General features: G+C 39.1%; 1 protein-coding gene and 1 long non-coding RNA gene across 4 annotated transcripts; one reads left to right on the top strand and one right to left on the bottom strand.

Moving 5' to 3' along the window:
- Nucleotides 1–1,832: 1,832 nt before the first annotated feature.
- LOC128785200 (uncharacterized) lies at nt 1,833–9,500 on the bottom strand. Its single transcript, XR_008429803.1, has 4 exons — nt 9,382–9,500; nt 6,662–6,761; nt 4,236–4,399; nt 1,833–2,812 (listed from the first exon to the last, which is right to left on the bottom strand). It is a non-coding gene; the product is annotated as an uncharacterized LOC128785200 (long non-coding RNA).
- Nucleotides 9,501–9,649: 149 nt separating this feature from the next.
- YIPF4 (Yip1 domain family member 4) lies at nt 9,650–22,456 on the top strand. 3 transcript variants are annotated; one of them, XM_053937498.1, is made up of 7 exons: nt 9,650–9,734; nt 13,208–13,361; nt 15,987–16,158; nt 18,338–18,415; nt 20,112–20,225; nt 20,604–20,702; nt 21,403–22,456. In XM_053937498.1, exons 1-7 carry the CDS (start codon nt 9,650–9,652, stop codon nt 21,538–21,540), a joined length of 840 nt encoding a protein of 279 aa, XP_053793473.1. In that variant the 3' UTR covers nt 21,541–22,456. The 3 variants fall into 3 exon arrangements, with proteins under 3 accessions (XP_053793473.1, XP_053793474.1, XP_053793475.1); XM_053937499.1 differs by lacking the exon at nt 20,604–20,702; XM_053937500.1 differs by lacking the exons at nt 20,112–20,225; nt 20,604–20,702.
- The last annotated feature ends 3,081 nt before the right edge of the window (nt 22,457–25,537 follow it).

The raw sequence follows: 25,537 nt of genomic DNA, 5'->3' as shown, positions 1-25,537 counted from the left end.
TGAATATGTTATAACTCAGCTTGTTAATCATCAGATCTTTAGGAAGGAAGGGGATAGGCTGTAAAAACAAACCTAAAATTGTTCATGTTTGCAGGGAGCGCTACTGTGCTCACTACAAGCATATACAAAATAGAAAAGAATATCGTTCCAAGATACTGTGGAAGAAAACTGGGGAAAGCAACTGAGAAAATCTGAAAATTCAGCTGTATGTGTCTCCAGCTCCTTTACTTTACAGGATGGAGGAGAGGACACTGATGGTTAATTTTTCACTCCAAAATACTTTAGAGAAGTACTGAAATGTGGTGTTTTATATAATGTAAGCTTATTCAATGATTCCACCATGGAAAAACTGGGATCTGGTCTTATTATGCCTTTCTTCTGATAGGATTGAGACTATCCACAGGCTACAATTCACTACTCTTTAGAACTGTCTTCCAAAGGCTCACTTACCAATTTTTGAAAGTGTTTAAAACACTGTTCTTCAGCTGCTTGCTTTTCCCCCACCAGCAGTCCTAAGAAAGGCTTTCCCACTACTTACTGTAAACAAAGGATTCCCTCCAAAGACTGTAGTTAATGGCACTTGTTTCTGATCTCACAAGACGTGGAACATACTCTAGTTCTCTATACAGCATAATATTCCACATTTCCAGTGCCTGATATTCTACTGCTGTGCACTATAGTATTTACGTGCATCAGCACAAAGCGAGGGCAAAAGGCTGCTGTTGCAATGTGCTCCCTCTGGAAAAATGACACTCTGGGATAAAAGACAACATAACATGTTAGGAAGAAGAGAATAGCCCTTTAATTGCAATCATTAAGTCATGTGTGGTTTTGTCAATTTTTCCATAGAACACAGAAGATCTTCAGACTGGACAATATGGCTGAATAGCATGAGAAGCTAAAAACAAGTGAAGCCAGCAGTTCTATTTGATAACACTGTCAAATCAAAATTGTATAGGTTTATCTCCAGCTATCTGAACAGCATCATTTGCTCATTTTTGCAACGTCATGGGCATGTTTTTCAGCTCTCTTCTTTCCTTTTCTCTACCAAAAAAATATACATACTCCTTATACTCATTTTTAGCTCTAGGAAGTAGATTGCTTCAGGGCTCACACAGTCCTTTCACTTTTGGCATAGCTTGAGCCATAAGCCCTCATCTGGCTCTTATTTTCTTTCTCAGCCTCACCAAAATTTGACTGCTCTGTGGCTCACATTTCCAGCTTGGTCCTATTATGTCTGAAATGCCAACTGGCAACAAAGCTGCACAGGCACCTGGAGCAAAAAGTAAATATTTCTTGTTCATTCCAATTTCTCAGTATCATGTCAGAGCTCCTGGTTTGCTACCTAAGGTCTCAAAAAAAAAAAAAAAATCATCCATCTCCCTTCAAGTTCCAGGACTGAATTTTTACCATCTGTTCAGGATTTTGCTCTTACAAGGCTCCCTGCCTGGATTGCACACTTTCTTCTTCTGGTTCACCAACAGCCATTAACACTATTCTGTCAGCAGCTTTCTAGAGATGAATTTTTGCAACTACGTTTAAATGGAAAATGAAGCCCTTTCATTTGATTGATTCAAACATCTGTCCACAGCCTTGTACATTAATTATGAGGCCTAATAGAGCTTTTTGGTTTGTATCATTTGGCTTAGCTGTCATACATCTCAAGACAAAAACACACAGTATGCTGCAACTCAATATCCACCAGAAAATAGAGTGTGTGCTTTTCTACTTGTATTTTCTTACAGAATAAAGCTGTGGAGTGCAAGGGATTTGACTAGATCTGCAGGATCAGGTGGCAGTGATAAAGAGTAAACAAAAGAAAACACATAATAAAAAGTCTTTCTAACTTTTAATTGTTTCTGCTGTAAACAACATTAACTACAATCATTGGTGAGAAGTACAGTCTTCTGAGGAAGTAGGAGGGAAAGAAACCAAATTCAGCTGTGAGAAGTGACATGAAGAGATAACCAAGAGCTTGGTTACTCTTCATATTTTGACCAATCTGAAAGAGAGCTTTGAAGCACAAAGTTGCTCTGCTAAGCAACTAAGAAACTGAAAAGATTGGAATTCTTAAATGTTGATGAGAGTATCTTCTTTATCATATTATGCTGAGATCTCTGTTCTACATCAAAATTAAAAATAAGTATTTACTACAAAAATGCATGTGTCCGTTTTCACAGATGCACCCTAGCAATTTTAAAGCAATTTTTCTATTTTATTCAGCTTTATTCCATTTTTGGTTCATATATCTGATATAGGATTTTTCTGCTTGGGGAAAAATAATTATACTATGTCAGATTTTCTCAACAGAGTTAACTTACACATTTTCACTGAAATCAGCTCTTTGCTGAATTGGAATCATGCCTTTGAAGGAACCAAACTACAGGAAAATTGCTCTATTTCTTTTCATTGGCAGGGCAAAAATAGCTGAATGAAACAGTTCCGAAGCACTGCCCAGCACAAAACAGAGCCCACAGGCACAAGTGCACATAAAGAGATAACAGAGAGTTAATGGGTTTATGATGTAGAAGCACCCATGGTTTAACAGTGCCTAGGGAAGTGAAACAGCAGCTGTCACAGGTGTTCCTGCCCCTTCATTCCACTGGCACACTGGAAGCAAAGAGTGCTGTCTTTGATTGGCCACCACTTTTTACAAAGGTGGCCAAGTGACTCGTTTGTTTTCTTCCTCTGTGTTTGGAGCTGCCTTGCTTGCACGGTGCTCTCCTGGGACATCTGTGGCCTCTGGGGGCCTGGAGATTACATTCTGACTTGTCTACACCAGGACCTAAAGAGGTTTCAGTCTTCCTGTAAACTGAAGGTACAACATGAACTTGAGAGCACACCTGCAACTTTGTTATAATATCCAGATGTCAACTCTTACCACATGTTAAATGTGAGATGGCTTACTGTGAAAGAAAGCAATAAATGGTGACTTCTTTTTGTAAACCAAAGTGGTGGTATATTAAAGATGGTAAAGTCACTTAAAATAAGCTATCTGCTGTTTTGATGTAGAGTAAGAATTAATTTGTGACAAATAACTACAGAATAGCTTCTGCTTACATCTACCCCAGCCCTCCTTCGTAGAACTAATATCCTCTAATTACTCTATTGTGATTTTAGAGGTCTAAGTTTTAATTAGCATATTCTGTCTTGCAATAAATTTTTACGTAATGAATTATAGAGGTGTAACTATACCAGAATTGTCCTGCTGGTAGGAAAAGTTTCCTTTTGCTAGGTCAGACAACTATATTATTACACTGGAAAAAGCCCGCTGGTAAAACATCTACCTATTATCCATCAGGTTGCAGATTTTGTTACCTTTTTTCTTAAGAGCTTTCCCTAATCTAGGTAGTTAATGTCAGAGCTAATACAAATGAGCTCATAAAAACCACACAGATAAAGTGAACACTCTTTGAAATCATTTAAAGACTGAGGGGTGTTACAGGTTGCTAGATCTGAGGGTAATGCCAGGTCAGCTCTCCCTTAATTTCTTTTGACTTGTTTCTTCCAGAAGAGGATATGATACTATTCTCACTCCAGTCTCACTTGCCAACAAGGAGATCCAGATAATCCTCAAGCTGCTGAGTCAATATGTGGTATAGAGAAAAGTATTTCTCAAATATGAGAGATTGTATGTCCACTGGGAAAGCTCTTTTTCAGACTTCTCTCTCAAGCAAAACAAAGCTAAACTATTTCTTATAAGTCACATTTTATTAACCTCTAGCTCTTCTTGGTGCTTTCTCTTGACTTCTCTGTGCCTTTCTTAATAATCCTACCGAGGCTGAATACAGACTTGTTTTTCAGGACTCACCAACACATGTTTTCTGCAAAAGCATAGTTTTTCCAGTCTTTCATAGAAGACCCTCAATTTTTATCAGTTACACAGGTAAACCTCCATTTATATTAATGAAAATGATGACTCATTCCCAGCTACAGCTTTCTACATCTATCTGTAATTAATTCCCTATTGTTGTTTTTGAATCACTTCTGAAGTACATCCAATTTGATCTGTGGTTTTGTATTCCAACAGGGTTTTTAAGCCTTTGAAACTCAGTATCATGAAAATTTTGTAAGTGTATCCTCCATTCTGTTATTTAAGCCATCTGTTAACATATTGGTTAGAACAACAAAGGACATAGAAACATAGAATTATGTTTTTTCCTTCTGTTACAAAATTATGTATTGATTTTCAAAACACACATATTCCATTGTAAAGTTACTTTTATTATTTTTACCTAGAATTTCCACAGTATCTCTGGAGATACAGCAGTTGCCTAGTGGGATTGCTTCAAGGTCGCTTAGTTCATCAGGGATTTATCTCACAATGTAGGTTATGGCATCCTCAATAGCTGTGAAATGGTTCACGTATAATAACCATAGTCTTCTCATATTTCTGATACTTTCAACCATGAATGGGATGGGGAAAAAAAAATAACAGGTCACATTCTTAGCTGAACTGTTTTGGTATGTTTCTAATGCCTTGGACACAGCAAAGTGCTAGACAGAATTAGATGTTTACTGTCTCACATACTACAGCTGTCTGTATTTTGATGCCATCAATTATATGGCAAGTCTTGTTTGCATAAAATGATAAACACAGCCTACTGATCAGGTATTGTATCATGTAATCAATATGAACTACCCCTCAGCCCAGAGAAAGTAACTCATAGAAGATCAAATGGGATCTTCCTGTGGAAAAAAATCCAGGAGAAGCATTTTTTTACAAAGTCATCAAAGGCAGACAAATGAATTGCCATATCCATTTCAGTCACTGGATTGTGTGGCCCTAGCAAACACGCAAACTTTTCAACCTCGGTATCCAGTGACTGACCTCACAGAAAGCCAGCAGTAGGTCAGAGAGGGAAACTGTCACCTTTGCAACCTGAATGGCAGTTCATGCAGATTAACCAGTTCTGGGGTCAGTCTGTCAGATCAGCTTGACTGTGGTATGCATTACTAACTTGAAAGGAGCACTCTGATACTTTGTGGCATTTAGGATACAGAACATATGACGACTTCAGTGCAAATGTTTAAGAAATTACTTTTCTAAATAAGTTGTAGGATTTTCAAGTTGTAGTAGCATACAAACTTCAGAGGTTATTAAAACATTCACATTCTCAGCACAATCTATTTTATTGTGGTATAAAATAAGAGTAAGCAGCAAAGTGTTGTAGTGTTTGTCAAAAACTGTCTCCATATAATCTGAGGGTACTTTCTCTACAAATTTTCTTCTTATATAATTACTTCATATCTTGTTTGCTTACAGAGTAAGTTGTGCAATGCCCTTCTGTTGCCAGAAAAATTAGAGAATGTTTTTTTGATGTAAAGCAAGCTCCAGTTCATAAGTATTTGAAGTTCTATGATACAGCTATCAAAAACTTGTTTTTCTGTCCAGAATTAATGGTCCAGTTAGTAAATATTCCTGCTACCGGCAGAAATGAGTGTATTTACAATGCATTTAATTCATTCATTCTTTATTGGTTTCATTAAAAGATGGTAACTTTAATTCATGAATGAGATGTTTATTGTGGGACTTTGATATCTAGACTAAGCCAAACATACTGTTTGGCAAGTCATACTGTTCCAAGAGGCCAGCCCTCACAAATCTGAGCAGCACTGACTCAAGTAACCAGATATAGTGAGGCAGGCCCAAAGAGAAGCTCTAACAACCCTAGATGCAAATGCAAAAGACATTTCAAAGTGGATGATATATGTTATAACAATTAACCTAATCTGATATTACTCTGAGACATTAGGAATAAAACTCCACAGCAGTCTGCCTACTTGCCTCGTCATGGCAGTTGGCTCCAAACTTCCCAAAGAAATCAGAAGATGACTCTTAACATCTGTGGTTCTGACTTCCTTTTCACACAGTAATTATTACAATATGTTTTGGTAAATTCACATAATGCATGATTCTTGAATGTCTAAAATTAAAATAAAACAGGACCCTTTCCTAATGGCAGACAAGTTGTATTTGTGATAATCCAAAATGGCATTTTTATGCAGCACAGCCTATTACAACCTATTGAAATGCTTCCTTTCCCTTTTCCCTTTCCTTTCTACCATACAGTAAGCCAGAGGGAAAGCAAAATCCCACTGGTGGTAGGAATGAAGCCAGCCTTTGCCAACAGTTAAAATACATGGAAGGGTGGCTATGTGCAGGGAGCTGTAAGACACCCTAAACTTCAACAGACCAAAAAGAACTCTTCATGATTGCTCACATATTTACAGGTGGTGTGGGCCTTAATAACTAAAGGCAATTCCTGAAGTGTGCAGAACCCAAAATGCAGAAATTGCTAAGAAATCTAGCAGCAGCAGCGTCTGGGCGAAACAGCGTTAGTCAGCTGGTTTCAAGCACTTCACACAACAACCCCCCCACCACCACCCCAGGAACAAACCCTGACCTGGAACTCCGGACAAGGGCTGATCTGGCAAAAGCAGTGCTAGAGTGCCCTCCGCTGGCACTGCTCAGCCAGGGGACAGAGGGTTGCTCCTCTGTAGTCTGAAAGAAGGAGGCTGAGAAAAGGAGACGAAAATCTTAGTATTTGAGCAAACGCTGAGAAAAATCCAGAGTGTTTGGATCAGGTGGATTTCTTGATCCTTCACTACTTATGTATGACAGAGCATCCAGAAGAGCAACTCTTAAAAACCGACTCACTGTTATTATACATAGGCATGGGCAGAACATCTATCCTTTGTCTCATTCAGTGTCTCTTAGATGTGAAATTCCATCTGGATCTCAGCTGGTCAGAAAATCCCTAGAAAAGGAAATAATTAAAGCAAATTTTCTTGTCTTATCAAAATTATATTTAAAAGTAGATAATGAATGATAATTAATGTCTTTATAAATAGTCTATTTATAGAGAAAGAAAGAAAGTAGAGAAATAAAATTACTTAACTGCTTGTGTTCATACAGAGATCACAGTCACAATCAGACAATGAGAAAACACAAAAAATATTTTCAAATAGTGAATATCTTGACTTTTCTAGGTACCAGCAGTGTCACAAAATTGTCTTCTGCTTCACATCAACCTATGTGTATTTCACTTATACTTAGAAAATGATACAGCACATGCACAGCACAGGGTCCAGTGCATGAAACTATGAAACAAGCAGAGACAGAACTAGTCACTCAGCCTGTCATGCAGCCTCATTTGTCACTGCTCCTTTTCAGCACCCTAATAAAACATGTATTTGTGACTCATCTTATTGCATAATATTCAGTCATTAACTACCATTGTCCCAAGTTTCCTCCTCAAAGCTGATCCAGTGTGATATTTCATCTCTTTCTCTTTTGTCTCCTCCCACCCTTTTACAGTGCCCTGAGGACTACTCCTTGTGTTTATCAAGAGGTACACTACTTCTGTGCCCCAAATCACCAAGTTTTGTTCTAGCAGTGTATGCTGTTTGTCTTGTTAGGAGACAAGTACTAAACAGCTTAAAACCAGCCACCTTGAGAGCTGTGTGCAGCTCTGGGCCCCTCACTACAAGAAGGACATTGAGGGGCTGGAGCGCTTCAGAGAAGGGCAACAGAGCAGGTGAAGGGTGTGGAGCACAAGTCCTGTGAGGAGTGGCTGAGTGAGCTGGGGGTGTTTAGCCTGGATAAGAGGAGGTTCAGGGGTGACCTTGTTGCTCTCAACAACTGCCTGAAAGGAAGATGTGTAGTGAGGGGGGGGTCTGCCTCTTCTACCTGGTAACAAGTGACAGGATGAGAGGAAATGGCCTCAAGCACCAGAGAAAGTTTAGATTGGCTAAAGGAAGAGTTTCCTCACTGAAAGAGTGGTCAGGCATTGGAACAGGCTGTCCAGGGAAGTGGTGGAGTCACCATTCAAAAAAGTAGCTGTGGCATGTGGGGACATGGTTTAGTGGTGGACTTAGTGGTGTTAAGGTAATGGTTAGACTTGATCTGAAGTGTCTTTTCCAGCTTAAATGGTTCAATAACTCTATGATTTCATTATTTGAAATTTGCCCAATAACAGACCTGTCTGGCATCCTATGGAGGGCAGTTTCCAGAAGCATCCAAGAAATCCCAACAACAACAGGGAATAACACACTCATAGCAATGTAGTTAAATATAATAATAGAATCTGGAATGTCTCAAATTGGAAGGGATCCATAAGGATGAAGAGGTGCAATTCTCACCTCCTTGCAGTAAATCATATGACTAAAAGTATAATCCAAAAGCTCCTTGAACTCTAACAGGCTGGCTGTAACTGAGTAAAGAGAAAAGTTTATTTTCAGAAACTGAAAGAAGCCTATTGCAAAGGTCTTGTAATAAAGAAGTTCCACATAATAGCTAAGAAAATGAGGTGCTCTTGATGTCTTGACTGTTCACCTTTTAAAGGGGAAAATCTGACTGTACAAGTATCTGTAGGGGCATTTTGTACTCTCAAGACAATTTTTGATTTAAAAATAGGTTATGTGCAATTATAGGTGATTTTTTTCCTGCTGCTGCTGCAAGGAAGCTGATAATTGTTGTAAAATACCCACAGAGAACCTGAACCCAAATTGTATTTGATATACATGCAAATTTGAGTGATCCTTGGATATGGCAAAGTAGGAATTCCCAGTCATGTTCTTTCCTTAAAAAACAGATTGGGTTTTACTTGGTAAAATTTTTTTGAGATGGACCTCTCAGTGATTTCCTTTATTGGGATATATATGGAAAAGGATATATATATATGAAAAAGGATATATGAAGCATATATATATATATCCTTCTACAAATCAAAGCACTGCACTAATGCCATTTCTGGACCTGCAACTTTTCCAATTTATAATACATTTATATTTATATCCCATGGCACTTAATGAGATCTATGTATGAAATAGAATCAAATATATGTCACATGAATGCCACATTTAAGCCTGTTCCCTCGAGATGTCAGGAAAAAAATGTGTCCTCTCAGAATAAATGTTGGTATTCAGTAGGGAGCAAAGGGATGGATATATCCTAAATTGAGTTATCTGGGAGGTTTTCTGTTAAGTCATTGAATACAGGAAAAGTGAGATCCCACATACTGATTCTTCAAAGCACAGACCACAACCAGAGCCAGTGTTTATCTTCCTTCTTATAACAGGGATTGGCAACATCTCAACTGTATTATTTTACAGTTTCTTTAGTGACACGGCAGGTGTCTCTGCAGGTCAGTCCAAAACATGCCTGACCGCATTATTAGGGGAGGGGAAGGGAAGGGAAGGGAAGGGAAGGGAAGGGAAGGGAAGGGAAGGGAAGGGAAGGGAAGGGAAGGGAAGGGAAGGGAAGGGAAGGGAAGGGAAGGGAAGGGAAGGGAAGGGAAGGGAAGGGAAGGGAAGGGAAGGGAAGGGAAGGGAAGGGAAGGGAAGGGAAGGGAAGGGAAGTTGGTTGGTTCGGCTCACCAGGAGGAGCTTCGCGGCGGAGTGGAAGTGACCTCACTCCCGGGACAGCGCCGGGACCAGTCAGCGCTGGAGCACCGGCGGCCAGTCCGGGCGCGCCTTGCGAGCAGCCAATGGCAGGGGCGGCGCCGCTTGTTGTCGCCCCGTGAGGCGGCTGCGCCCTGGGCTCGGTGCCGCCGCCGCCGCCGCTGCAGGAGGGACCCGGGAGGCCCCAGGCCCCGGTACCCGCTCGCCTCTCGCCGGCCCCGCAGCCCCCGCGGAGGGCGGGGAGATGCAGCCCCCGGGCGCTCAGCAGCCGCCGCTCTACGCGCCCAGCAGCGGGGACTTCACCTTCGTCTCCTCGGCGGACGCCGAAGGTGAGTGCGGGGCCGCGGGCAGGGCCTCGCTCGCTGTCCCGAGGCAAGGGCTCGGCCGGGCCCGGGGGGAACGGGCTGTTCCCGGGCCGCAGAGACGGGAGGGGCCTTCCTTGCCCTCCGTCCCGCCGCCCCCGCGGCTGGTGTCGTGGCTGGGGGCGGAGCGGGGGGCCGAGGTGGCCGCTGCCCTGGGGCCGCTGCCGCGGGTGCGCCCCGCTGCCGCGTCCGCGGCACCAGGGTGGCAAAGGCGGCCGTGCCGCTCCGCTTCCCAGCTGCTCTGAAAGCCGGAGCCGAGGTTGTCCCAGCTACGTGACATAACCGTGACCGCTGTCACTGCCCGCTCCTCTGGTTCCCGTGTTTCTGGAAGCCCGCTTTGTTGTCTTACCGAAGATTGTGTCGTATGTTCGCGTTTGCTGTAATGTGCCAAAGTGTCTGCGCCGTGTCTCATTGCGGCACAGTCATGAAGGAGAAAAAAGAGGCCATGTGTGTAATTTAGGGGTTGAAGCGTGGCCTGCTGCCAAAGTGCTGCACAAACAGCAGTGGTATGCCAGCATGCCGTGAAGATGTGCCTTCGAACTTCAAAACTGAACATACAGGAGTCAATATCGTGCAAACTTACTTTGTTGGAGAATGATTTTTAGGTCTCTCCCCGTTTAAATAACAAGGATTCAACTTTCATGTATGTATTTCGTTAGTCTTAAAATTGTGACTATGGAATCATATAAATCCTTACTCATGTATCCCACCCTGGAAAGGAATTGCTGAAGTGGAGAAATTGCTGTAGAATACCTGTCCTTTAGTGAACTTCACAGTCCTTCTGAAAGGAAATACAAGTCAACAGTACTGTCATGGCTGTGGGTTTTTTTGTTGCTGGGGTTTTTTTGCTGGTTAGTTTTCCTTTGTTTTGTTTTTTTCTTCTTCATCTTGGCCTGAAAACGGATCCATGTACCTCTTAGTAGAAGCTCTCTGCTTCTTCTCTGGCAGTATTTGTTGGGCAATGCTGAACCCAATCCAGTAAAGCCACCATTCTGGTAGGTTGTGTTGTGTGACCAGTGTAGCCTGTAGTCACACTTGCTTCTGTGGTTTTTTATGAGCACAAGCAAGATGTGATCTCCTGTGTGTTTGAGTGTAGTCCTGTCCTCAGAGTGCTGGATAGACCTGCCCTAGCAAAGAAAAACATAAGCAAAATTGAACATCTTGATATTTTAAAATTAAAATACTATGCATTGCACTCTAATTTTTACATGTTTCCCAAAACTCAGTCCATACGAAAAAATAAAAATTCGCTGTACTGTTTCCCCATCTTATTTCTGTGGGAGCTGTATGGAAGAAAGCTGGAGAGATGTTCACAATTAGGTTACCAGACACAGTGGAAAGAGCACTCTATTTGGAGTTTTGCCTCTTGTACTGCTTTTTCAAAATTAAGAGTCAAGACTGTTCTGAAAGCTGGTTTTCTATGATGCTTTGTTGAAATGAGGCATCTGAGAGACTTTGGTTTTGCTTCTGTGGTGTTCAGCCTGAGAGCAGTGAAGGCACCCGGACTCTCCCTAGGAACCCTCAATGTCATCAGTTCTTGGCAGATTTTCCAGTTGCCCTGCAGTTAAAAATCTCATTCAAAGCAGCCTGCAGAAGAGGAGTTGACCAATCCCTTTCCCCCAGGTTTCTGCAGTTTTTGTCTTGCAAAACAGACTTAAGATCATGTTAATAGATTTTATAATTCAAAAGTGTGGTTGCAGGTATTCATCAACTGCTAAAAGAAGTCTTGGTAAATACGACTTGTGAAGGAGTTTCCGTGCCTCAGGATGGGTTCTCAGTGGTCCCTGAGAAAGGAGAAATACATGGCTGCTTGGACTGCTGTGTTGGCTTTTTTGACAGCTGCATTTATGCACAGAGTAGCACTCCTTGCAAAAAAGTGTTATCTTGTAGCAGAAACAAATATTCTTTAATGACATAAGGTCCCTCAATCAAGAGAAAACTTCTGAGGCTTCAGCTTGATGCCCAGGCATTAAGATTTTTCTTTTTTCCTCCTTCTGTAAACAGCAGAGGAAGGCTTTGCTTGAGTCTGGTGAGAACGGTGTATGTGTGCTGGGACTGGGAAGAGCAAAGAGAAATTCCTGCTTTAAGTTATGGTGATCTTTACCAGGGTCCTGTGCAAATGGTGCTCCAAGAATCAAAGGAATGGATCAGTAACTCTCAGGATTATGAAACAGTTGAAAAGCATTTATGGAGGAGCTTGAATCTGAGTGGCCTAGCAAGCTGGTCTGGAAAGGAGAATTCTGTTGAATTAACTGCAATACTGAATGGTCGATGAACACTTGAGACATGTTGGCTGAAGAGATTGAGATTCTGTCACTGTACAAATTTTGTTTCAATAGCACTGTAATATTTCCAAAGAGGATGTTGCAAATGTAATCTACAAATATGACCTGACGTGCCTCTGTGAGTGTTTCAGAAGTACTTGCTATAGTTAGGTGTTTTAGGAAATTTGTGCTGAGGAACTTTTATGTGTGAAAAACACACAATGATGATAAGGCAAAAGATATTTTCTTTAATTCCCAATATATTTATAGTAAGCTTGTAGAAAATATTTACATATTTCTGTTTGGATTTTTCCTTATTAGCAGATAATGGAAATCCATTGTTTCCTAAAGGGATAATTACTCCCTTCTTATGTATGCTTTTATTTCATGAAGTTGCTTAATTTATTTTCCTATAATATTTTTTATTTTCCATCTATATATAATGAAATGAGAAAAAAAAATGAATACTTATTGGCAATTTTGCCATGACCAACCAGAACATAGATAAATTGGTCTTTGTTTTGCTCAGTACTGTGGTAGAAAAAGATCATAGTATATCAAAGAGAAGTTGTATAACTGTCTAACTTCTTATTGTCTAGAGCCTAAGGATCTCTGATAGCATTCTTTCTCTAACATTTTCAGCTACATTGAAGACAGGCTACAATTTAAAACATCTTCAAATGTTTTCCTTTTATGAAAAATTTGACATAAAAGCAGAAAGTGGTTTTGGCTGAAACAATGCCACTGTTAAAAAATGGGCACCAAAAGAAGTAGAGTATGATCTGAAAAAAATTATAAATAATCCACAGTTTATAGCATGGTGAGACTCTCATTAGTGTCCTCCTTTTGTGCCTTGAAACACTTAATGATAAAGCACAAATGGAAGCCTTTCTGTTGTACTACAACACTTGTAATAAAACAAGAATCCCATCTAAGAGCTAAAAGCTGGTATTTGAGACCTAACCCAACATTGTTACTATTTCAATAAAGGCACAAGTACACTTTCAAATTATGTATCTGTGAAAGTATAATTTTATTTTGCAACTTTGAATGTTTTATTGGCATGACCAACACATGTAGCTTCATATGTTTGTTGTTTATCTTCCAATACTTTTAAAATCAAATGGCTTTTGGCAAGACATAAAAAGGTCTATATTTTTCTCCCTTTTTCTTTAGATCTTAGTGGTTCCATAGCAACTCCAGATGTTAAGCTGAATCTTGGAGGAGAATTCATCAAAGAATCTACTGCAACTACATTCCTAAGACAGAGAGGATATGGCTGGCTTCTGGAAGTGGAAGATGATGACCCAGAAGATAACAAGCCACTTTTGTATGTTGTAATTATTTTTGGGTATCGGTCTTTATTAGCTGTGTAGGGAAAAGAAACAACTTGTAGTCTCTGATTGTCCCACAGTCTTGTGCTGTGACTAGAATTCTGTTTGACAAATTACTTGACCAATGAAGTGTTTTCTGGTGCAAGAATGGAAACATTGTTTCTCATGATGGATTTTAATCTCCATAAGTATAAAGCCTATATGGCTTTTCTGCTTTTAACTGTTGATCTTGTAATGGTTTTTAAAAAAGAGACTGTATTCTTTGTATCTTATGCATTCATGTTTCTTGATATTGTGAAAGAATCAAAGACTAGGACAACCCCGTGGGAAGACTCCTGTTGAGTAAATCTCAGTCAGTTCTGTCAGTTATTCTGAAGCAAAAGCATTGTGAATCAGTAGGGATGTTAGAACCAAGGTAGCACAAACTTCATAATCTTTGATACTGCCTTTTACTATAAAGCTAGATTAAAAGGGTGCTAGTGCTGAAGGACAATAATGTCCTTAAAACTGGAAGTCTCACATCCATTGTTCTGTTCATAGAAACCTGGCTGGCTGAAGAAAGTTTGTATCTCAAGCTTATTACATTGTGAGTCAGGCAGCCTGGTCCTTGTTCTGTACCTAAGGAACTTCATTCTCACTGTTTCAGTGTTTTTCTGTGAATTACAAATAATGATGCTTTAAAAAATTGGAGTGAGACAGAGAGTACTGTGTAGAACTCAGATGAGAGTGTTGGGAGACAACAGATGTCTGGAGAGCTTAATAATGACAGTGCTACTTGAGAACTGGTTTAAATTAAAGTGTGCAGAAGTAGGTCTTTGTGTGAATGTCTGTTTTGTGAACCTCTAACTTTTAATTAAGAAACAAACTGGTATAGTGAGGTGACAACATAGGAATTCTGACTTTACTGTAATTTTGTTGTTTTGATTATTCCCAAAAACGTGTCATAATGAATTCTTACAATCTGAATTCTATTAAGGATTGAAAGAACAGCAGCCTGCTAAGGGAAGTTCACCAGCGCAGTGCTACAGTGCAAATGTTTTTTTCAATAAAGTGAGATTATAATTTTTTTACTTTCTCATTGGACAGCCTTACTCTAAACACTTGTTTCCTGATACAGCTACCATCATTTTCAGGTGAGGTAGCTGTCAGCTTTATGCAAAAGACCATTTATTCACATGAGAAGCTGTCAGAAGACCTAGGCAATGAGAAATAATTATTTCCATGCAGTCTACAGGGTAAAGTATAGGTCTGCTACATCCTTTTTGGATAAATGGTGGCAAATAGATGCTTCTAGTCTGTTCCTTAGATTCAGTGATGGTTAAAGAACAATTTTTATTACTTAGTCACCAGTTAGTAATACTGCTTATGAAGTAGCTTTAGTAATAATAATCCAAAAATTGCCTTGAGGGACTGAATTAACAGTATTTAATTTATTTTTTTAAAACAGAATTTGTGGTATCACATCTTTGCATTTTTTTCTCACATCAGCTTTTCTGAAGAAAAAGCCAAAAAAACAAAACCTTGGACAAAACCTTCATAAATGGACTTAGGATATAATTCTACATTTTTCTTCACTGTGTTCTTAAATGTAGAGCAGTATATCTGCTGGAAGTCTCTTGCAACTCTTCAGAATTCCTGTCATGACTGAGGTTCTGCACATAAAGAAGTGGAATTGCCCATTACTTGGGAAGTCTGATTCCTTCCCCATGAGGCTAATACAGTCAGGGCAGCATGTACCAGCTCAGGGTCCTGGACAGAAGAATCTTCTGGCCAATTTGTATCTGCTTGCAGAGAGCTTGTAGCAGGAAGTAGAGAAGGCAATGAGAGAAGGGCAAGATCTGTTGATACATGTTGCTGCTAGTTCAAGTGACTTGTATTTATTTTACCCTTAGTGGACACAAGCCAGAAATTAAACAATAGGCATAAACTGGTCTGTTGAAAACTACTGTTCTTGAAGGAAGCTAAACTCCATTTTCTTTTAAAAAATTGGTATTTGGAATGGTTTAAGATTAGTAAATGTAATGGTATTCTTTCTTTCAGAATCTGAAATAAAATATTTTCATAGTACGTGTCCTTATGGCAAACTGCTTGGCATAGGAATACACAGACATTCTTTATGTGTGCATGTCTTTGACTTGTAGTTACAATGACACAAATGTGTCACATGTTCTAGTGTGTCTGAAAAAAAACCCTCCTATCTTAATGCAGACTCTCAGGGTATCACAGAATCATAGAATGGTTTGGGTTGGAAGTGAGCTTAAAGATCATCCAATTCCACCACCACTGTCTTGGGTAGGGACACCTTTCACCAGTCCAAGTTGGTCAGAGCCCCATCCAGCCTGGTCTGGGTATGCTGTATATGTTTTCTGTTGACAGTCATATAATTTGGTTTTGAGTAATTAAATAAATCTCACATTGTCCCACCAGTTAGTGAATGCAGCATGAAGCTATGGTGTTGCTTCACTGTGGATAAACTATTCCTTTGCTCGTTGTGGCTTTGGAGGGCCGTGTGGCTGACAGGAGACTTGCTCTATAAACCTACTGTTTGCCCCTGTACTTATTTTTTAGCTCTATTTCATTACTGTGGTGTATAGTAATACTTACTTGCTTTACAATTTCAGGGAAGAACTCGACATTGATCTGAAGGATATTTACTACAAAATTCGATGTGTGTTGATGCCTATGCCATCTCTTGGGTTCAATAGGCAGGTAGTGAGAGACAATCCAGACTTTTGGGGTCCTCTGGCAGTTGTCCTCTTCTTCTCAATGATTTCATTATATGGACAATTTAAGGTAGGTATAAATCTTCTGCCTAAAAAGATATCTGAACTAAATTTGGGGATGTGATTGCTAAGCAATTTGCATTCTTACGTAGGTAGAAAGTCTTTTTTTCACATACTAATGTGGGGCATTTCAAGTGCTGTTTCTCAAGTTAATATGTAGAAAGACAGCAGTTAGGAATGTATTAAATAGCCCACGGGTAAGTTAATCATGATGAAATGTCAGATTTGTTTTTATACAGTAAAACAAAGGAAAGATGTGGTTTCTAGAAGAACCAGATTGATACTAATGGATTTATACGAATGGGTTTATATTAGTGAATCTTTCCATTTTAATTGTGACCTTTTGTTAACTTGCTTTTTATTACTAAAAAATGTTAGCGAAAAGCATTTGTTTGGATGGCATGAATTCTAATTTCCTGACAAATAAAGATGCTTATTTAATTCATACTATATGACTGTTGTTATCTTGCATATTTAATCTTCCATTAGTGATGTTTGCTATTTTGTCTTCCCTGCTCAGTTGCAGTCAAATAACTTTCCTCTGGTCAATAGACTTTTTCCATAATTCCTTTTGAACTTCAGGGTGAATAGCTACTCAGCAGCATTGTGCATATTTAATTGACTTCCATAAACACTGTTAGCTTTTTTCTTTATGTTCTGATTAAAATAAAGAAGTGTTATCATTTATGGTAACAATTTGTATGTAAGCCTAGGTGCTCCTGCATTGGAAATCTTTATGACTAAATGTGTGGTTACAGTTGTTTTAAATGTCACCAAGTATGGCAATAAGCTGTATGTAAACCAGCAGAATGTGCTTATGCAAGGATTCTTCTGAATGGTGGGATAAAATTATTCCCTTTGGGACCTCTGGCTTCCATATGGTGTACCAAATGCTGACTAAGAATTCACTCGCAGTATCTTGTCTCTATGAGGCTTGAAGTGAGTAGACTAAACCACTTTATTGTTCAAATCTTCTGGGTGGGCCACTCGCCTGTCTCCTTGGCAAAGCAAGGACCATTTCTTGACCCTGCGACAGGTGAACCACCTCTTGCAGTTTGTGTACGTCCTGTACAGGAGCACTGGGTCTAATGTTTCTTAGGAGCAGTGGGTTTACCATATGGATGCAGGAGTGCTGTCTATGTATGAGAAAGGAAAGCTAACAGCCAGCAACAGGATGACTGACAGCAGCTGGACTAGACAAACCCAAAGATAGGCTCTAAACTGGAGAGAGATGAGCACTTCTGCTCTAAGACTTTAATCTGGTCCTCTTCTTTTAGTCAGTGGAGGAAAACAGGAAGTAAAAAGAGGCTGTTTCCACAAATAGCATAAAGCCACTTATATTGTTTTTAGTGCTGCTGTGATTTTTATCTGGTTTTTCCTATTTCATTCTTCTGGAAATATGGAATTTCTAATTAAGCAAAGTATTGAACTGAGTACTGACTTAATTTTTGAAGTTCAGTCATTGTATATTTGGAAATACAGAGACTGGACCTTAGACTGTTGTTTCCTTCGAAAAAGGTGTTTCAGAAAGGAGAGCTTTACTTCTGGTCCTCCCAGTGGCTCAACACCAAAACCAGCTACGTTAATTTGAAGGATTTTTTAAGCCAGAGAATATTTTTAGGATTTCTTCTGTAGTTTAAGAGCAAAACTATGGAAGAAGCAAGAAAAAACAATGACAGACTTGGTCCCAGGAATCTGAGGCTCTTTATTAAGTTCTCATCATCATTATCATCAAGTTCCACTGAGAATTAAAGTCCTATGTCTTCTGAGTGTTCTCAGTTTGAGTAAAGGATAAAATGGCATCTTTGTAAGTGAAAGAATGAGAATTACAACTCCTTATATTGGTTGTATTTTAAAAACTGTCTGAGCCCATATTTTGTAATAGGTGGGATATGAAGACATTTAGGGTACTTTTAACTCAACTTCCTATTCCTGTTACAGTACTTACAGAATACATTGCATGTGCATTCCATGTACACCAAATTTACCATTAATGTGATTCTGTAAATGTAACTTCTGAACTTCATTTGCTAATTACACTGTGATACTAAACACTATTCTTGCCACAATTCAGAATTCAGTTTTGCGTAATAAAATCCTTGACTGCCGTGAAAGCAATTATGGAAATGCATTTTCCTTTTTCACAAGGGCAATTACTCATATAAATGAATTGTTCTTTATCTCTGAAGGTTGTTTCTTGGATCATAACTATTTGGATATTTGGATCCTTGACAATTTTTTTACTGGCCAGAGTTCTTGGAGGAGAAGTAAGTACCTGTATGTGAAAAGGATGTAGAGGGAGGTAATGTAAAGTCTCTTGACAATGTTTTTCAGCAGTAGTTGGGTTTTCATAGTGCTTGGGTTTGGATCTTGTAGCCAGCTAAGAACGGATGCAGTTGCTAAGTGTAAAGTCAACATTTCAGGTTTTCTGGCTCCAAAATTAAGTCTAAAATACAGAGATCATCAACTAATCTCTTGGTGCAATGGATGGTGTCCTTGCTTCCAGATAAACAGTCTGGAAATTTGTGCTGTGAGTCCCAGGAATTCTAGCAGCTTCCTGTGATCCAGAACTCAAGTCCATTCTTGAGGGAGAAATGCTTTCAAGTTTTTGGTCACTGGACTAAATGGAAACTTGTTTTTGTTTTTTCACATGGGGTGTTAACAGCAGTTAGATGTCCCTGTGTGTAAAGCACCTGCTAGTGTTTGTTTTCATCTCTGGCCTGATGCATTTCAAACCCATCAAAGTATGAAAGCCAGGGCATGTTTCTCAGCTAGAGAGCCAGCTGGAGTTGTGACCTGCATCCCTTTCTCCAGCTGCTTGCACCAGCAGGGTTGGAATAGCTGCTTGAGCTGTTTACAAATTGACTCATTAAGCAATGCAGGTGTAAACAACAAAAAATGACTTAGAGCAAGGCCCACAGACAGCTGCAGTGGAACAGTCAGGAGGATAAAACTTCTTAAAATGGATCTGCAGCATGAAATGCACTGAACTGTGTTGTGAAGAGCTAAATATTCCATGATGCTTTATTTTTATACTTTTACTATGGATATTGCATTAATGATGCACCAGTGTTGCAGAGGTCCTATGTTATTTAGTTAAATTTTTTAAAATTTTCCTTTAAATCATAATTGCTAGAGTCTTCTTTTGTGAATGCTGTTTTGAAGTAAAAAGTTTTTTCATAAATGTGATTACATGATATTTCTGCATTTCAACACAATCCAGAGGCCCTTCAAGCAATCTGGTTTGTGGCTCAAAATGGGAAATTATCAGATGTATAAACTGAAGAGAAAAAGTATAGGTTTGCAGATCTTGTCATGAAGGATCATGATCCACAAGAAAATGCTTACAAGATGCCACTACTTTTCCTGTTAAATCCAAGCAACCTATCTGTGCACAGGAATATTTCAGACCATAGTAGGGTAAAATCAGGTGTTTCTGTCTGAAGCTAAAAGTAGTTATGGAAGTACATGGAACAACTCTGTTCTAGACAGTCACAATCTGTTGAAGAATTCTGGAAATCAGAATTCTGTGCCTTACAGGGATGAAGTTTTAACTCTTCCGCTGACACTAAAAACATTCATGTGCTTTATGTATTTATTTATGTTTAATGGATATGAGTATGTTAATGCAGAAAATTATGTCTTTGCTGCTTTTGACAACCAGGACTACAGCTGGTCCTTGAGAGGTCTGTTGCAGTTCTGTGCTCCTGGGTATCATATATAAATGCTTCCTTTGAAAGTAATCATTTACAGTTTTATGGGGGAAAAAAAAGATAACGTATTTCTAATTTTAGGATTTAGCATACAAACCCAATTTTTATACTAGCAAGCCTCCTTTAGCTGAAATTTCATTACTATAACACATTATAATCATTATTCATAGTGTTATAACAAGAACAAATTGTATTGGGTGACAGAGATTAGGTACTGAAAAGCTTATTTTTATGTGCTTGAAAATTTCAGGTTGCTTATGGCCAAGTTCTGGGTGTAATAGGATATTCCCTACTTCCCCTCATTGTCATAGCACCTGTACTTTTGGTGGTTGGATCATTTGAAGTTGTTTCTACCCTAATAAAAGTAAGTTCATATAATCTATTGAGAATTTAGTTATTTTTAAGTCACTTTCTTAACACTTCAAGTAATCTGCTCAGGAAAACATAATGATGTGTCAAAATTTTCAGAACTACAAAGTGAGCTCTGTGATCCTTTTGGTTAGCATGGTGGAAAGTGAATGCAGTTTTAAATGCTCCCATTTGAGTGCTTGGGAATATACAGTGCTGTTGCTATAACAACACCTGTTGTTGCTAGAATAGCTTGTATTTAAGTATTTTGCTGTGCTGTAATAGTTGCATTACAAAAAAGATGGGATTCTCATTTTGAGAAGAGAATGCATAATTAAACCTCAGAATGAAGAATCTGAAAATAAGCTGTTCTTTCCCTTCCCCCATCATCCAGATTATTTTTAGTCACTGCAGCATGAATATGACAGTCATTGTTCTGAGACCTCCCCATAGTGGTAGCGGTACAAAGCTCTCCATACCCTTTGCAGAGAAGGTAAGGATTGTTCTGATTTAGAGAGGGGGAATGCAAGGCACAAATGTAACCTGCCTGATACCACCTGCTGCTGGACACCTTTTATGGAACCAGCAACATTCCCTAAAAGATCCCAGAACGACATAACACTCTTGAACACTTCCAGTGCTTCTTAAAACCCTTTTAGGTAGCCTTTGAAGTTACTGATGAGCCTGGGAAGGTTAACTGATAAAATTTTGTTACGAGCTAAGCTGTACACTTTCTGGAGGTTTGTTCTGTTGATTTCATTATTTCTATCCCTTTAGCTTGCTGGCAAACAGTATAATTGAAGTACATCTAGAGTATGATAAGTAACAAAATTGCTGTATTTGAGATTTGATAATCTGTGATTACTGATAAATGATAGTCAGAACGTAAATCATTAACTTGCCAGTTAACTAATAAATAACTTCAAAATAAATATGCGTTCATGAAACCTCTGTTACTTGATTACTACTAACAGCATTATGTTAACTTCAGGGTGAATCTCTGCAAGGTTCTTATCTTTGCACCACCAGTATGAAAATGCATTACAAGCCCCACATGGCCAAAACTTCTTGGGCTGTGACAAGCACTACTTCCATAGCTGGCTCTATGTTATACTGAGAGAAGTGATTTTTACTGTGGTATTTGGAGAGACTTTCTTGTCATGTCAGTTAAGACTGTTCATCTTCTTTTTCAGTTGTTTGGAGTCTTTTGGGCTGCATACAGTGCTGCATCATTGCTAGTTGGAGAAGAATTCAAGACCAAGAAACCCCTTCTAATTTATCCAATCTTTTTATTATACATTTATTTTCTGTCCTTGTATACTGGGGTGTGATCTAGTGTAAGATGTGGCCAGAAACCATATTTCAGTCACTTGCAGACTGATAATGAGTAAGATTAAGAAAGTTGGAGATAATAAAAGTGACTGTTTTGTATGCAGTTGTTGAGATGTTTTAAGATGGAAGAGCATATTTGTGTATATTATTTAATGAAGCAATTGTAGCTATATAGATTTGTATCAAAGTTCTAGGTTTGTTTAAGACTCTTCAGATTTTAATGAACAAAATAAAAGAACCTTGTGTTTTATAATAAAGCGTAGCAAAACTGCAACTCAATACCTGTGCCAAAAGCACTGGGACCAGATTACTATATTCAAGAATTAAAAATGAGAAGTTAACTGTTAACAATCTCAAAGTGCAATTTTTCCTTTAAGCTTAAACACAGCTGGCTTTTTTTGGCACAGCAAATTCTGTAGATAATATATATTTATGAAACAGTCCTGATTGTTCACAGAATAGTCTGCATAATCAAGACAAAAATATACTACTTTTAATTTAGTGCCTCAATTACTGTGATTTGGCTGTTGAGTTTTTATAAATTCCAATTTGTTTTCAAAACATGTATATACTGTGTATTTTGTATCTATGGCTTGTGTGTACCGTAAATACTCCTTGGTTAAGGATGTATATTGGGTTTTTAAAATTTGAAGATACAAGTATTTGAAATTTTCATTTACTATCTCTGACCAAAGGAGCAAGATACTTACTGCGTGGCATAATTAATTAAAGTGCATATTTAGAGAATCAAATTATTTTACTTAAAAGTATAAATTTATAGAGAAATGGGTGAACACCTTTCTCAACTCTAGTCCTGGCCTAATGTTGGAGAAAAAAAAAGGTGATCTATCAAATTTGTGTGATCTTCAAACAATGTTATTTTATGATGACAAAATAAAAATATTGCTTCCCTAACTATGTTTTACAACATCTTGCTCTGTTTTGCTTTTAATAGCATGCTATTTAACATGCTTTTTTTTTTTTTTTTTTTTTTTTTTTGCCAATACTATTTATCCCTTGTAAAGAGAAATAAGAAAGATTTGGAAGGCCAGATTCTCCCTCCACTAAACAAGGCAGAGTTACAGCCTTAGTAACAGTTAGAGTCTTGCTAATTTTGACTCTCCAAGGATTATGTAATAATGTGATGACATGTTAAATATTTCCTGTGTACTGTGTTGATTGCTTATATAATGGTCCTTATGGTAATATTTCTTCACAAGGGAAGTCCACTGAAGTTCACTTTGTATGGTACTAACATAGGCATTTGCAATCTTCAGGATTTACTATCAACAAATAGCTCTGAAGATTTGGGTTTTTTTTTTTTCTGGCTACAGAAAAAAAGCATTTCCCATTCTCCCGGCCCCCTCCCCCATCCTTTTTTTCTAATGGTACAAATAAAAATCAGCCATGACAAAGTAATAGCAAGGGCTGTCTTGAATCCCTGATGGACATATTTCCATATAAGAACTGTAGTTTTTCAGCTTTTTAGACTGTGTAACTAGCCAGGTTGGTAACTTACTTGTACCAGTCATTACTGATGCAAAATACATAATTAAAATCCAGGCTCTCCCACAAACCTTTAGCTTACTCAGTCTGCTTTCCTGGCTGATTCTTGTGTTGGTTTTAAACAGAACCACTTGAAGTTAGTGCTGGACATAGATTTTAGTGTAATACTTGACCTTGTAATATATAAAAAGAGAAAAATTGGTAGAGTGATTGACTTTTCACCTGATTTTTGATTTCTGAATAAGTTGTGGTGGGATTAATGCAAACTTGTACTAAATCAATTTATACCAGCAGCAGCTAATTTCTTACTTAAAAGTGTTTTGAGAGCATTCATGCCACATTCTAAAAAAAAAAAAAAAATGGAAGTTACAGTGTATTTTTAAAAAAGCATATTAGCTTTGGAATCTTGCATGATAATCTGGTTTTACCTCCTTTTTCATGACTTGTATTTCTTTTTTTTAACAGGAATATCCAACTATTATTATAAGACTGCACCTAGCCCTTGTGAATGCATTTAACTCCTGTCCCCACAAAGGTGAAGGGCAAGAACACATTTAGGTTACTAGGCTGTCAGACAGCTTTAAGCATAGTTCCTCTTTGCATAGTTGTTCATGAAGTGTTCTGTGCATCTGAACTGACTATGAATATTGAAAGGATGCAAGAATGTTCTATTGAATCCCCAAATACCTCCCTTTCCAGTAATGTTTTGTGAAATTTATACTTGGAATTTTAACTGTTCCCTTCCACAGACTTGGCACATGTGTAATATGCAATGTAGATAATGTACTTAACATAGTACATATTTTGTACCCAATTGCAGATTTGCACCTTTTAATCTTAATATCTTTAGGGTCACTTTTTGCATATATTGTGCAAGAAACATACAAACAGCTCTCAAATTATTCTGATAGTTTGTAATAACTTTGCATTCAACAAGCTCATATTTTTAGATGAGTTATGTGTGTAAATACAAGATGTATTTTATAAAAAAAAATGAATTAAACTTGTTTACAGAATGTATGAAGCTCATTTATATTTACTGACTTAATACTGAATAATTAATATTGATGATTTAAGACACATCCATGTTCCTGTGCATGCCACCAATATATTGATGCTATATACCAATAGCTTTAGGGCTATAAATAAGTTTTTGTGGTAATCAACATACGACTTCAGTCTGTCAAAACTGGGAACTTATAGCACGTCCATCTAGCAAAAAAAAAATTGCCTTTCTAAGATGCAACACCTCATTTTGGGGTGGTGACATAGGTATCACACCTTGGCAAGACACGCATTTTGAATGATCTCTAGAGAGCAGCTAGACATGTAGGTCTTGTTTCCTTTCCTACCCATCAGACATACTCTGCTGTTTATCAGCAAAATTATACTTACTTGAAAAGTTGATGAAATCATTTGTTGAGACAACATACAGCTTGAGATCTGCTGTAATTTTATCATTATCCTTACTGGTGTTTAATGTTTTGCTTGAAGTACTACAGCAAGCTTAAAAGCTGCTCATTTTGCTCTCGGGACAATTTTGATTAGCCTGGGTGGCACGCATACCATGTGGGTTTGGTTTGGTTTGGTTTCCTTATTTTTTCTTCACACACTGTATTTCTTTCAAAATTTCCCTGCTAGAGCAGCCTGTGCTAATTTGGGTCCTTTTAATAAAAATATTCCAAAGAAAACTTTGTATTTGAAAATTAGCTTTAAGACCATCAGTAGCCTAAAAGCTTTGTGTAACATGTCACTTAGCTCAAAATAAAGCCTATGGCAGACAAAGAAACGTTGTACAGGTAGGCTGAGCTATGCAAAATGAACCGGTGTTTTAATGGGTGAAAAGGGAAAATCTTAACAAACTTCAAAATGCACTATTAAACTCAAGTAATTTTTGGAGCACTGCTTCAGAGCAGAATGCTCTCGTGGGTGCGATGGCTCCGTGTTCCCGGCCCGGGGCCAGAGCCACCCTTTCCAAGGGCAGAGGCACCGTGGCTTTGTCACTCCCTGCCAGCGCTGAAGCCACTGACACCGGGGCTCTCTCGCACGCTCGGGGTCAAAAACACAACCGGTGTGGGAGCCGGGGTATGAAACACAAATCCCCGCTCCGCCTTCCCCGAGGCGGAGGCGGCGAACGCGCTCGCCCTCTTACGACGCAGGTTTTGTCCGAAGCAGTAACTGCACGGCAGCGGCGAGGGCGGGATCGCCGCCCCGGGCCGGGCTCGCTCCGGGCCGGGAGCGCCGCGGGAGCGGAGCCAGCGCGGGGTGGGTGGTGCGCATGCGCGCGCGCAGCGTAGCCCCGCCCCTGCCCCGCCCCTCGCGGAGCGGCCCCCTCGCCCCCGCCCCCCGCCGGGCCGCGGCCGCTCGGTTCCGCATCCGGCGCGGCTGTGTCACTTCCCGCTCACGCGGGCGCTCTCCCTTTCCCCCTCTCCCCGGACCCGGATGGTGACTGGCGGCGGCGGCTCCAGGGACTGGCAGTGAGCGCCTCTC

This window comes from Vidua chalybeata, chromosome 3, assembly GCF_026979565.1.
Source record: "Vidua chalybeata isolate OUT-0048 chromosome 3, bVidCha1 merged haplotype, whole genome shotgun sequence".
Classification (NCBI taxonomy): domain Eukaryota; kingdom Metazoa; phylum Chordata; class Aves; order Passeriformes; family Viduidae; genus Vidua; species Vidua chalybeata.
Note: the sequence above shows the minus strand (reverse complement) of the source record. Positions and strands in the feature narration are given on the sequence as shown.

Excerpts from the sequence above, each read along its gene's own strand:
- YIPF4 (XM_053937498.1), top strand. The coding sequence starts at position 9,650 with ATGCAGCCCCCGGGCGCTCAGCAGCCGCCGCTCTACGCGCCCAGCAGC. Across the intron at positions 16,159-18,337 it reads CATTATATGGACAATTTAAG|GTTGTTTCTTGGATCATAAC; the intron begins GTAGGTATAAAT and ends TTATCTCTGAAG. Across the intron at positions 18,416-20,111 it reads CCAGAGTTCTTGGAGGAGAA|GTTGCTTATGGCCAAGTTCT; the intron begins GTAAGTACCTGT and ends TGAAAATTTCAG.